The sequence below is a fragment of the Meriones unguiculatus genome, chromosome 12, assembly GCF_030254825.1.
Source record: "Meriones unguiculatus strain TT.TT164.6M chromosome 12, Bangor_MerUng_6.1, whole genome shotgun sequence".
NCBI classification, from domain to species: Eukaryota; Metazoa; Chordata; class Mammalia; order Rodentia; family Muridae; genus Meriones; species Meriones unguiculatus.
Window position 1 is genome coordinate 66,075,971 of NC_083360.1, and position 12,439 is coordinate 66,088,409.

Here is a 12,439-nt window from a genome sequence, read left to right on the forward strand (position 1 = left end):
CAGGTGTCAAGCTGACTCAGGCTTTTGAGGCAGATATTTTACCCTGTGAGCCATCTCGATGACCTCTTTTTCCAGGTTTTGAAATGGGATCTCACTGTGCACTACTGGCCTCAAACTCAAAATCCTCCTGCTTTAGCCTTCCAGGTACTGGCATTACAGGTTGAACCACCACACCCAGCTGATTATCTGAAAATAAGAGCTATAGGTACGGAATGAATATAGTTGTGTTGCAGGAGTACTGGACCTTATTGTAGGTACAAGCTGACAAGATGATAAAATCCTTCTGTAGAACGAAGTTTGATTACAAATCTGAGAGGTGTGCTAGTTGAGTATTCCTAACTGAAGGATGTGTCGGTTTTGATTAGTATGAAGAATTTCCAACCATTGATACCTTTTCTTCTCTTTTAGGAAATAGAGCAGCAGTCATGATAGAAGACAAAGGACCCAGAGTGACAGACTACTTTGTTGTGGCAGGACTCACTGATACATCTACTCCTTTGGATCAAGAAATAAACCGTATAGATGCTAAATCAACTGGCCCTAAAGCTCCAATCACAGATATTGCAGTTATTATCAAATCAGCTGGGGAGACTGTACCTGAAGGTTACACCTGTGTTGAAGCCACACCATCAGCACTCCAAGCAAACTTGAACTATGGAAGTCTGAAAAGCCCAGAGCTTTTCTTGTGTTATAAGAGAGGGAGAGATAAACCCCCCCTTACAGATATTGGGTATGATCACTTTATTTGGCTATGGTAAAGGGAATTAAATTTATTGAAAGGTTAAAGGGTACATAGTCGAAATTTGAAGTTTCTGTAGATTTTTTTGTTGGTTTTTTGTTTTGTTTTGTTTTTTTGTCTTGTTTTTGTTTTTTTGTTTTTTTTTTTTGTTTGTTTGTTTGTTTCCAGGCAGGGTTTTTTTTCTGTATAGTCTTGACTATCCTTGACCCCCTTTGTACTGAGTGCTGGGTTTAAAGGTGTGTGCCATAATGCCTAGCTCTCTGGTAGCTTTTTTTTTTTAAGGTTAAGTTCAAGGATATATATCTATATGTACTCTTAATTAGATATTTAAAACAAAAGGAACTAGATAAAAGGCACTGTGTATGTAAGGGACTATTTGTGCTTTATGATGACTGATTGTAAACCTGAGCACCTTTAAGAAAGGGCAGTACTTTTAAAATACAGTATATTTGGAAGTTAAATGTGGTGGCTCATGCCTATATCTAGGCACTTGGGAGGTGGAGGCAAGAGGATTAAACTAGGTTCAAGGCCAGCGTGGGCTTCATGAGATCCTGTCTCAACTACTGGGTTTGGGGGGAGTCTTTTCTCCTCCCTCCCTTCCTTTCTAAGTTGGGGTCTAGAGATGGGCCTGGTCTGATCCTGGGTTCAATTCCCAGCACTGCTTTGAAAAAAGGGAAGGGGCAGGGCAGTAGTGGCACATGCATTTATTTTAGAGCTAGGTGGAGCTCTGAGTTTGAGGCCAGCCTGGGCTGCAGAGTGAGTTCTAGGATAGCCAAGGCTACACAGAGAAATCTTAGCTTGAAAACCCAGGAGGATCAGGGGGAGAAAGGAAAGAAAGAAAAAGAAGAAAACAAAGTAAAAACAAAAACCCTATATATTTTTTTAATAGCTGTTGTGCAGAGCTGGAGGGGGCTTAATGGTTAAGAGCACTAGTTGCTTTTCCAGACAACCTGGGTTCAATTCCTAGCACCCACATGGCAGCTCACAACTGTCTGTAACTCAATGGGATCTGACACCCTCATACAGACATAAGTAAAATTAAATAAATAATTAAAAAATAAAATATCAGTAGTTGTTATGAAGTATTTTGTTCATTGTCAGTTAAGATATCTTCTTTATAACTGCTGCAAAGACTAATTTTAGGGCTGGAGAGATGGCTCAGTGGTTAAGAGCACTGTCTGCTCCTCCAGAGAGCCTGAGTTCAATTTCCAGAAACCACATGGTAGCTCACAACCATCTATACTGGGAGTACTCATAAAATAAGTAAATCTTTTTAAAAAGGCTTTAATTTTAAAATTTTGGTATTTTTCTATAAAAACTGATTGTTTATAATCCCATGGTGTTTTACCATGTTTGGATATTGTATTGAAGTGTCATGTTTATTATAACTATCCCTAGTAAAAGCTGATGGTAGAGCCATGTGATCATAGAGGTCCTGGCATGTGATCCTGGCAGGATCAGTACTCAAGGCTGTTTTGGCTGCACACCTAGTTCAATGGATTACTTAAGGAGCCTGTCTCAAAAAAAATGTCTGTCTTAGAACCATTCCCCACCCCCAGCACACACACACAAGAATTGTAGATATTCAACTATTTGAGAATATGCTGGCAAGTATTATTGTCTGTTTATGGAAACACACAGTTTTCATTGTATTTACATTAAGCTAGGATCAGTTTGGGGAATGTATCTAAGTACAGTGCTTTCCAGCTTCTGTCCATTCATCAGCCTGCTGCCTACTTGTGTTTTGTTCTGCTTTATTTAAAATACAAGAGAATGTCACCTGCAAATGTGTGTTCTTTCACTTCCTGTGTAGTTTGGATAGCTTCATTCTCATGCTCAATCCCTGTGGTTACCACTTCTAGTACAATGCTGAGCAGCAGTGGGCAAGTTACTGTTTTGTCACATTCCTCATGCTAACTGAGAAGTTTTTAGATTCTTACCGTTGAAAATATTAACTCTAAATTTTTCAGAAATACCATATTTCTGGCCTTTTTGTTTGCTTTTGTGACTTTTTTCTTTTTAAAAAAGATTTATTTAAAAAAAATTTATTTATTATGTATACAATGTCCTGTCTCCATGTACACTTGCAGGCTAAAAGAGGGCACCAGATCTCACTATAGATGGTTGTGAGCCGCCACCATGTGGTCGCTGGGAATTGAACTCAGGACCTCTGGTAGAGCAGCCAGGGCTCTTAACCTCTGAACTATCTTTTCAGTCCCCGTTTTTGTTACATTTCTATACTTGTATATAGCGTACTTGGCACATTTGCCCCTTACCCCCTCCCCATTGGTCCTGCTGTTTTTTGCAAATAGTTCCCCTGTTTTCAAGTCGTTGTTCTGTTCTGTCCTATTGTATTAAGGGTATAAATGGGTGATGTGTTTTGTGTGTGTGCTCACACACCTGATGGGGTCGAGGAGCACCTTGAAGTCATTGGTCCTCTTCCACCATGTAGATTCCAGCAATCAAACTCTAGTTGTTGAGCTTGGTAGTAGGTACCTTTACCTACTGAGCCGTCTTAACTGGCTCTCAAGATTCTTCCTACTCCCTATCCTCCAAAGTCATGATTTTACTGTGGCTGGCCTGGGACTTGCTATGTAAACCAGGCTGGCCTCGAACTCAAAAGATCTGCGGACCTCTGACTCCTGAGTGCTGGGATTAAAGGCCTGTGTTACTATGCCTGCTTTTGTTTTGTATTATGCTTTTGTTCATTTCATGTTCATATACATATACACATGCACTCCTGCATGCATGCGCACATGGAAATCAAAAAACAACTTGAGAAGAGTTAGCTCTTCGTTCCACCATGACCTTATGATTATCAGTCTTAAGAGCAGGGGCCATTTCCCCAGGGTCAGATGATTGTTCAAGGTTCCTGAATAAACTGCATTGAAAAAAAAAAAAAAGAGCAGGGGCTTACAAAGCCGTCTTCCTAACACTTATTTAATCCTTGAGACTGGATCTTGTATATCCCAGACTGGCTGCACACTTGCTTTGTAGCTGAGGATGGTCTTAGCCTCTAGATTCTTCTTCCTTTAACTCCCCAATGTTAGAATTACATTTGTGCTTCACTGTGCCCGGCTGTGTGTGTGGACACAAGCACACACACACATACACATGTCAGTGTATACATTTGGATTCTGCATGTGTGAGAAAATACTTGTTTTTCTGATTCTGTTTCCAATTCTAGTAGATAATGGCCACTTGTACATAGTGTTCTACAAATGAGATTTCATTCTTCATTATGGTAGAATAAAATTCCATTGTGTTTCTGTGTTACTTTTTTTTAATCCATGCATCCATTGATGGGTATTTAAACTTACATTGTTACTTAGCTATTTTTGTGGATTGTGCTGTGATAAGCACTAGTAAACAGCTGTCATGTTGCAGGCTTCAGTTCCTTTGAGTGGATACCCAGGTGTGGTCTAAATAGGCAGTGTACTAAGTTGTATATTTAATTTCTTGAGAAACTGCCATGGGTTAATTTCTAGGTCCTTATAGAATACTACAGAATAGTATCCTATTCCACCTTTTTAGTATCTGCTTTTGTGCCAAAGGATAAAGTTCAAATAGGGATAATTTGACTCCCTCCTTTCCTATTTTTTCTCTTTTATTTATTTCTCTTATATTATTGCTCTGGGTAATAGTTTCAGCACTTGATTGTATCAGAAAGAAAAGGAGTTGACATCCATGCCATTGCCTGGTTTTACAGTAAATGCTTCCGGTGTTTCCTGGTGTAATGTTAACTCTGGGTTTGTTATATAAAGAGTACCCGTCATTATTTATCTGTAGATTATTTTGTTGTTTGTTTTTTGAGATAGGATCTTACTATTTTGCCTTGCCTGGAGCTCACAAAGACCCACTTGCCTTTCTGGAAGAGTGCTGGAATTAAAGGCCCGTGCCGCCATGCTCAGCTTCTTCAGGGCTTTTATCACGAAGGGGTGTTGAATTTAGATAAAGGCCTTAAAAAAAAATTCATTGTGATGATCTTTTGTTTGATCTTGTGCATTATTTATGTCCTACATTATATTTATTGATTTGCATATATTGAACCATTCTTGCATTCCTGTAATGAAATCAAGTTGTTCATGGTTTTGATTTGGTTTGATTTGTTGTTTGTTTGTTTTTTTACAGACAGGGTTTCTCTGTGTAGCCCTGGCTGTCCTGGAACTCACTCTGTAGGCCAGGCTGGCCTTGAATTCACAGAGATCTGCCTACCTTCACAGAATTCTGGGATTAATGGCCTTTTTGTTTGTTTGTTACTTTTGTAAGTGTGTATACATGTGTTTGCTTATGTATATGCTAGTACTTGTTCATGTGCTGCAGTGATCTTGTGTGTGTGGGTCGGACAACGTTCCGGAGTTAATCCTTTCCTTTCACCGTGGTTTCCAGGGATTCAATCAATTTTATGTAGCTTGGGTTGTGAAACTCACTGTTTGGCCCAGGCTGGCCTTGAAATGGCAGGTCTGCTTCTGTCATTAAGTGCTTGATTACAGGTGTACACTGCCATATTTTTCTTGTACTTGCTTTTCTGAGTCCTTGGTGTACCTTTTATTTGAGAACTCTTTGACTTCTATTTTTTATTTTAATTACATTTGTCTATTAATTTAGTGTTGTGTATCTGTGTGTGTGTGTGTGTGGTTGAACACATAGCAGGGTGTGCATATGGAGGTCAGAAAACAGTTTGAGGTAATCAATTCTCTCCTTCCCTCTTGCGGGCTCTGGGGATCAAACTCAGGTCGTTAGCCATGGTAGAAAGTGCTTTTCTTTTCTTTCTTTTTTTTTTGAAAGTGCTTTTCTTAGTAAGCCATGTTGCTGGCCCCTGGTTTTTTAATATATAACCCAGAACTATAGTGGGACTTTTGGATGAATAATGACAGAGGGGCTTTTTAATATTTTAAAGCTTAGGCGTTTTAGCTGGGCAGATTCCCAGCCAGCTTTCTAGCTTAACTCGACTAAGCCTGGCACTGTGTCTTGCCATGTGGCCAGCTCTACCTCTCTGTTCCTGTTCACATTTGTTCATTCATCTCTCTGTGTCCTGCTGGCAAATCTCTCGCCTTTTGCTTTCTTCTCCCAGAGTCCCTCTTTCTCCCCTAAGTCCCTCTCCTGGGAGTTCCACCCTCCACTTTCTGCCCAGCAGGTGAGGAAGGACAAATGTTAGCAAATATTAGACTGGTGATGGGCCGTAGAAATAACAGTACCAAGATGTGGCTAGCACTTGGCTCTCTGCTGGCTCAGCCGTCAGCAGTTGAGCATACAGATACACTCTCACACATTGTACCCAACACATGACCGTCCCTTCCTTTTAGAACTGCCCGTGTGTGTACTGCCCTACGCCCGCTGCCACTGTAGTCTAGGCTGACCTGGAACCCTTTACACGCTGATCTCCACCTCATGGCAGTCCACCTGCCTCAGCCTCTCGAGTCTGGGATCACAGGTATGAGCCGCTCGTCTTTGCAGTCGGGGGTGTTTTTATTTTCTTTTTTTGAGACTGAGTGTCATGTATCCCTGGCCAGTTTCAGATTGGCTTTGTAGGGAAAGATGACTTTGAACTTCTGATCCTTTTTCTTGCCTTTACTTTCCCAGTGCTGGAATTACAAACTTCGGCCACCACACCAGGTTTATGGCAAACTGATGGCTTCATACATACAAATGTTGTACCAGTGTCCCTGAGCTACACTCCCAGCCCGTGTTTTCACTTGGATCTAGGAGTTTTTTTGGTTTGCTTCCCTGATTCTTTAGTCGCGCAGTAATCATTCCAAATGTTCAAAATACATTGTATGATCTCTCTGTAGTTTATATTACTATTGATTTCACTTTTTTTAAAATTTCTTTTTGGGGGATATGTGTGGGATGGGGTGCTGGAGGTTAAATCCAAAGAAGTCTACATGCTGGGCTCATGTAGTACTGAGCTACATACATAGCCCCTGTGTTTTTTTGTTTGTTTGTTTGTTTTGGTTTTTTTTAAGATTTATTTTATAATGTATACATTGTTCTGTCTGCATGTGTGCCTTCCTACCAGAAGAGCAGAAGAGGGCACCAGATCTCACTATAGAGTGTTCTGAGCCACCATGTAGTTGCTGGGAATTGAACTCAGGACCTTTCAAAGAATAGCCAGTGCTCTTAACCTCTGAGCCATCTCTCCAGCCCTATCCCCAGTTCTTTTGAGACAGGGCCTCACTATGTAGCTCAGGCTTGTCTCGAACTTGCTATGTTGCCTAGGCTGGCTTTGACCAGATCCTCCTGCTTTGGCCTACTCAGTGCTGGGATTACTGCCAGGCTATTGATTGGTATTAATTTCTCACTTTTTTTCTAGTATAGTCTGATGAGATACAAGAAATTATTTCAATTTTTGTATTGTTAAGACTCGCTTAAAAAAATTAGATGTGGCAGTGGCATGCCTTTTATCCCAGCACTTGGGAAGCAGAGGCAGGTGGATCTCTTTGAGTTTGAGTCCAGCCTGGTCTACATGGTGAGTTACAGGACAGCTGGAGTTACATAATAGATTGACTCTGTCTCAGACACACACATACATACACACACACTCATTTGCTGTGTGGAATAAACTGATCTAGTTTTGCAAAGTTTTCATGGGATACTGAGGTGAATAGTATACAGCTGTTGGGATTTTTTTTTTAATTTGATTTATGGTATAGTTTAAATCTGAAGGCTGTTGATTTGATGTATCTATTGATGAGAGTACATTATTGCTGTACCTCTCTATTATTGTTTCTGGACTTATCTGTCCTTTTCTGTTCAGTACAGTTTGTTTGTGATTTCATTTATTTATTCATTTGTTCTTCTATTTATGTGTGTGTGTACAATTCTAACTGGTTTGTTGGATACTTGTGTGCTCCTGTCTATATTATGGAGGCCAGAAGAGTCTGTAATGTGGCATGCACGGGGGCCAGAAGAGAACACTTCTTTTTTTTTTCTCTGAGAACCAGAGTCTGTCCCTGAACCTGGAACTTGTGTTTTCTCTCTTGACTGGAGGCTGGGAAGTCCTGGTGATCCTCCTGTTTCTGCCTACCTCTGAGCTGCTGTTACAGCTGTGTGAGGGATGCCAGCTTCCTACCTTGGTCCTGGGATATGAATTCTAGTCCTAAGGATTGTGCAGGAAGCACTCTTAGCTGCTGTGCTCTCTCTCTGGCTCCTGGCTTTGTAATTGCTACGTCTTGGGAGATGGTTCCTTCTGATAGTACCTAAAACTTGATCTTCTAATTTTGGCTTGAAGTCTGCTTTGTCAGATAGGAGTATAGGTGATGACTGATTCTAGTTGTTTTCAAATTCTCTTTTCTTGGAGTATATCATTTCACTTTCCATCTGTGTGTTTTTGAGTATCTAGCATGCAGCAAACAGTTGAACATTATTTTTAATCCATTCAGACAGTCTTCATATTTTAGTTGGAGAGTTAAGACTGTATTTTTGAGTCTACAATGAGACCTATGTGCTAGTTTTCCTTTTTTCTTCTTAGAAGTTTACATGCTGTTATACTGTGTTAATAAGATTTATATATTTTATTTTACTTTTTTGTTTTTAGAGACAGGGTATCTTTGTGTAGCCTTGGCTGTCCTGGACTCACTTTGTAGACCAGGCTGTCCTCAAACTCACAGAGATCCACCTGCCTCTGCCTCCCAGAGTGCTGGGATTACAGGTGTGCACTACCACGCCTAGCAATATTTGTGCATTTTAAAGAAATATTATTTACCTGTTTTCTTTTTATTTTTTTAATATTAGTTACAGTTTATTAATTCTGTATCCCAGCTGTATCCCGCTCCCTCATTCCCTCCCAATCCCACCCTCCCTCCCTCATCTCCTCTCTGCCCCTTTCCAAGTCCATTGATAGGGGAGGTCCTCCTCCCCTTTCATCTGATCCTGTTTTATCAGGTATCTTCATTTACTGGTTTTCTTAATTCTTAGGTATTTTTTTTACGTTAGCGTTTTATGCACTGTTAGTTATGAATTGCTTTAGTCTGTGTAATTGTAACTCCAGTCCTAGGGGATCTGATGTCCTCTTCTGGTGTCTGTGGGTACTGCATGCATGTGATGCATATACACACACATACATGCAGGCAAAACACCCATACACAGAAAATAAAAATTAAAACATTTTAATTAATCAATTAATTTTCATTTTTTCACTTTATATCCCCACTGTAGCCCCCTCCTTGACTCCTCCCAGTCTCACCCACCCTCCTCCTTTTCCCCCCATGCCCTTTCCCTAGTCTACTGATAGGGGAGGTCCTCCTCCCCTTCTGTCTGACCCTAGCCTATCAGGTCTCATCAAGGTTGGCTGCATCACCTTCCTCTGTGGCCTGGCAAGGCTGCACCACCCTCACCAGGGAGAAGTGATCAAAGAGCTGGCATCTGAGTTCATGTCAGACACAGCCTTTGTATCCTTTACTAGGGAACCCACTTGGAAACTGAGCAGCCTATGGGCTTCCTCTGTACAGGGGGTCTAGGTCCTCTCCATGCAAGGTCATTGGTTGGGGTATCAGTCTCTGCAGGACTCCTGGGCCCAGGTTTTTTGGCTCCTTTGTTCTCGTGGAGTTTTTGTCACCTCCAGGTCTTTCTATTTCCCTCTTCTTCCATAATGTTTCCAGCACTCTGCCCAGAGTTTGGCTAGGAGTCTCAGTGTCTCCTTCAATACCCTGAGGGGTAGAGTCTTTTCAGACATCCTCTGTGGAAGGTTCCTGTCCTGTTACTTGTCTTCTCCTACTTCTGATGTCTATATATTTGCTCTTCTAAATGAGGATTAAGCATCTTCCCTAGGGTCCTTCTTGTTGTTCAGCTTCTTTTGGACTATAGATTTTAGTATGTTCATCCTATATTATCTGGCTAATATCCACTTATATGTGAGTATATACCATATGTGTCTTTCTGCTTCTGGGTTACTTCACTCAGGATGATCTTTTTTGTTTTGTTTTTGAGACAGACTTTCTCTATTTCTGGTGGTCCTGGAACTTACTATGTAGATTAGGCTGGCCTCAAGTTCACAAAGAACTGCCTGCCCCTTCCTCCAGGTATGCCACCACACCTTATCTTTTTGATGATTTTTTTTCACCCTAAATGTAAAGTAATAGCTCATGGTTTTGACTTGTGCTTGTGTCATCTGACATACTCAACAGCTTCCCCATGTTTTTGGCCATTTGTATGTCTTCTTTGAATGTCTGTTCGTATTCTTTGCCTACTCTTAAAAAATAGGGACATTTCTTCCCAAGCATCTTTTAAAAATAGTACTTACTTGTTTTCTACTCCTGAGCTTTCAGTGCTGCTCAGCTGCATTAAGTCCTGGCAAAAAAACAGTTTAGTTTAAAATGCTCTAAACTTTACACAGAAACTGCAGGGGTCACCAGGCTCTCACATAGCCTTCATCTAGCTTTGTGTTCTTTTACGTGTTTTTTTTTTTTTTAATTTTTACTTATTTATTTTTTATCTTTAAAAATATTTGTTATTTATTTAATGTGTGGGGGTGTGCTTTGTGTCATGTATGTGCTCTGTGTATGTGATTGGTGCCCTTGGAGGCCAGAAGAAGACATCAGATCCCCCAGAACTAGAATTACAGATGAATTACAGTGATCCAGCATGGGGATGCTGGGAATCCAGTCTGGGTCTCCTGGAAGAGCAGCAGTGCTTGTAACCACTGAGCCATCTTTCCAGCCCCACTTACTTACTTTTTTAAGACAGGCTCTCACTGTACAGCTCTGACTGGCCGGGAGCTCATACGTAGAGATCTACTTGTCTCTGTCCTTTTATTGCTGGGATTAAAGGTGTGTACCACCACACCTGGCCCCCTTTATTTTCCTGAAACAGTTTAATTCTGTACCCAGGTGGCCTCAGCCCCATAAATGCCAGGACTACAAATGTGTGCTACCATTTCCTATTGTGTGTCCATTTAAAAAGTGTCATCTTATGTGGCTTACAGATTTTTTCACATTTTGTCTACTCTTTTAAAAATTACATTTAAAAAAGTGTGTGTGTGTGTGTGTGTGTGTGTGTGTGTGTATGTATGTATGTACATGGATTCAGCCTACGAGAATTGTTTCTCTGTTTCTGCCATGTGGTTCTCAGAGATCAGAGCTGAGGTGGGGCTTGGCAGTAAGTGCCCTTACCCACACTGAGCCACTTCTCAAGTCAGAGTGTTTGGGTTTTTTGAGACAGGATTTCACTTTGTAAGTCAGGCTGAACTCGAATTCCCTGTGTATCCAGGGCAGGCCTTGGACTTCTGTTAGTTTTGTGCCTCAATTGGGATAAACTTGGCTCATTTAACTTGTTACTATCCTTTGTTGAATGGATGGTTTGTTGTTTGCATTTTTTCCCTGTCTAGCCTGGGACTTGCTATATAGACCAGGCTGACCTTGAACTAACTAACAGAGTTCCTCCTGCCTCTGCCTCCCTAGTAAGTGGGACTTATTTGGTCTAAGGATTTTATTTTTTTTTTTATTGTTGTTTATTCATTCATCCATCCGTCCATCATCTAACTATTTATTTATTTTGGGTTTTTTGGGACAAGGTTTTGCTGTGTAGCCTTGGCTGTTATGGACTCACTTTGTAGTTCAGGCTAGCCTTGAACTCAAAGCACTCCACCTGCTTCTGCCTCCCTGAATGCTGGGATTAAAGGTGAGTGCCATCTTGCCTGGTTTAAGGAATTTTAAAGATAAAAGTTAGAAAGGAAATTGGGAAGGATGTTTTTCTGAAACCATCTGAATGCTCCATAGAATTTTTCGAGCCTGGCCTTAGGATATCTGTAGTATTCCTGTTTCTTACGGTTCTTGTCATAAAAAGTTGAATTGCTCAATCCAGTTTTTGCTTCTTAAATCATGTTTTAGCTTTTAAAAAATAATCCAGAGATTTATAATTTCTAAAGTAATAATTTTAGTTTTGGTTTCTGGTTAAAGTTTGGAGAGCAGCAGGAATGACTAAAGTTTTGTTTGCTCATTTCAAGAAGAAAACAGCATTAATCCGAAATTCCTTTCTCTCCTTTCCTCCCTGCCATGCAGAGTACTTTATGAAGGTAAAGAAAGGCTTATTTCAGGATGTGAAGTGATTCAAGCCACGCCCTATGGTCGCTGTGCCAATGTCAACAATACTTCCGGGACTTCTCAAAGAATCTTCATCACCTATCGAAGGGCTCCTCCAGTCCGGTCCCAGAGTTCCTTGGCTGTCACTGATATCTGTGTCATTATAACCAGTAAAGGAGAAGCCCCTCCTCATACTTTCTGCAAAGTCGATAAAAATTTAAACTGTGGCATGGTAAGAACAAAGTTGCTTCCTCTTCAAACTTTTGTTTAGAAATAAGCCAAAAAGATTTAATATTGGGTAGATAGTTTAATCTTCATATTTTGTAATTCTAGTTTATATTTTTACCCCCCCTCCGCCCTTTTTAATTTAAAAAGACTTGTGGAGCTGGGGATCAAGCCAGGGCCTTGTGCATGCTAGACCAGCTTCTTTATCATGGAGTACTATCCATGTCTTTCTTTTTTCTTTTTTAAACATTTATTTATTATTTATACAGTGTTCTGACTGCATACCAGAAGAAGGCACCAGATCTCACTATAGATGTTTGGGAGCCACCATGTGGTTGCTGGGAATTGAACTCAGGACCTTTGGAAGAACAGCCAGTGTTCTTAACCTCTGAGCCATCATTTCAGCCTTATCCATACCTTTCTAATGTGCAGAAATCATGATTCTTAGTATTCTCAT

General features: G+C 40.6%; 1 protein-coding gene across 2 annotated transcripts in view; it reads left to right on the top strand.

Moving 5' to 3' along the window:
- The window catches only part of Dennd4c (DENN domain containing 4C), a 103,344-nt gene that overhangs the window by 17,821 nt on the left and 73,084 nt on the right, over positions 1 to 12,439 (top strand). For both annotated transcript variants that reach the window (XM_021649767.2, XM_021649768.2), the window contains exons 2-3: positions 409 to 730; positions 11,737 to 11,989. In XM_021649767.2, coding sequence (XP_021505442.1) covers positions 426 to 730; positions 11,737 to 11,989 — 558 coding nt within the window. In that variant the 5' untranslated portion in view covers positions 409 to 425. The remainder of the gene's footprint in view (positions 1 to 408; positions 731 to 11,736; positions 11,990 to 12,439) is intronic.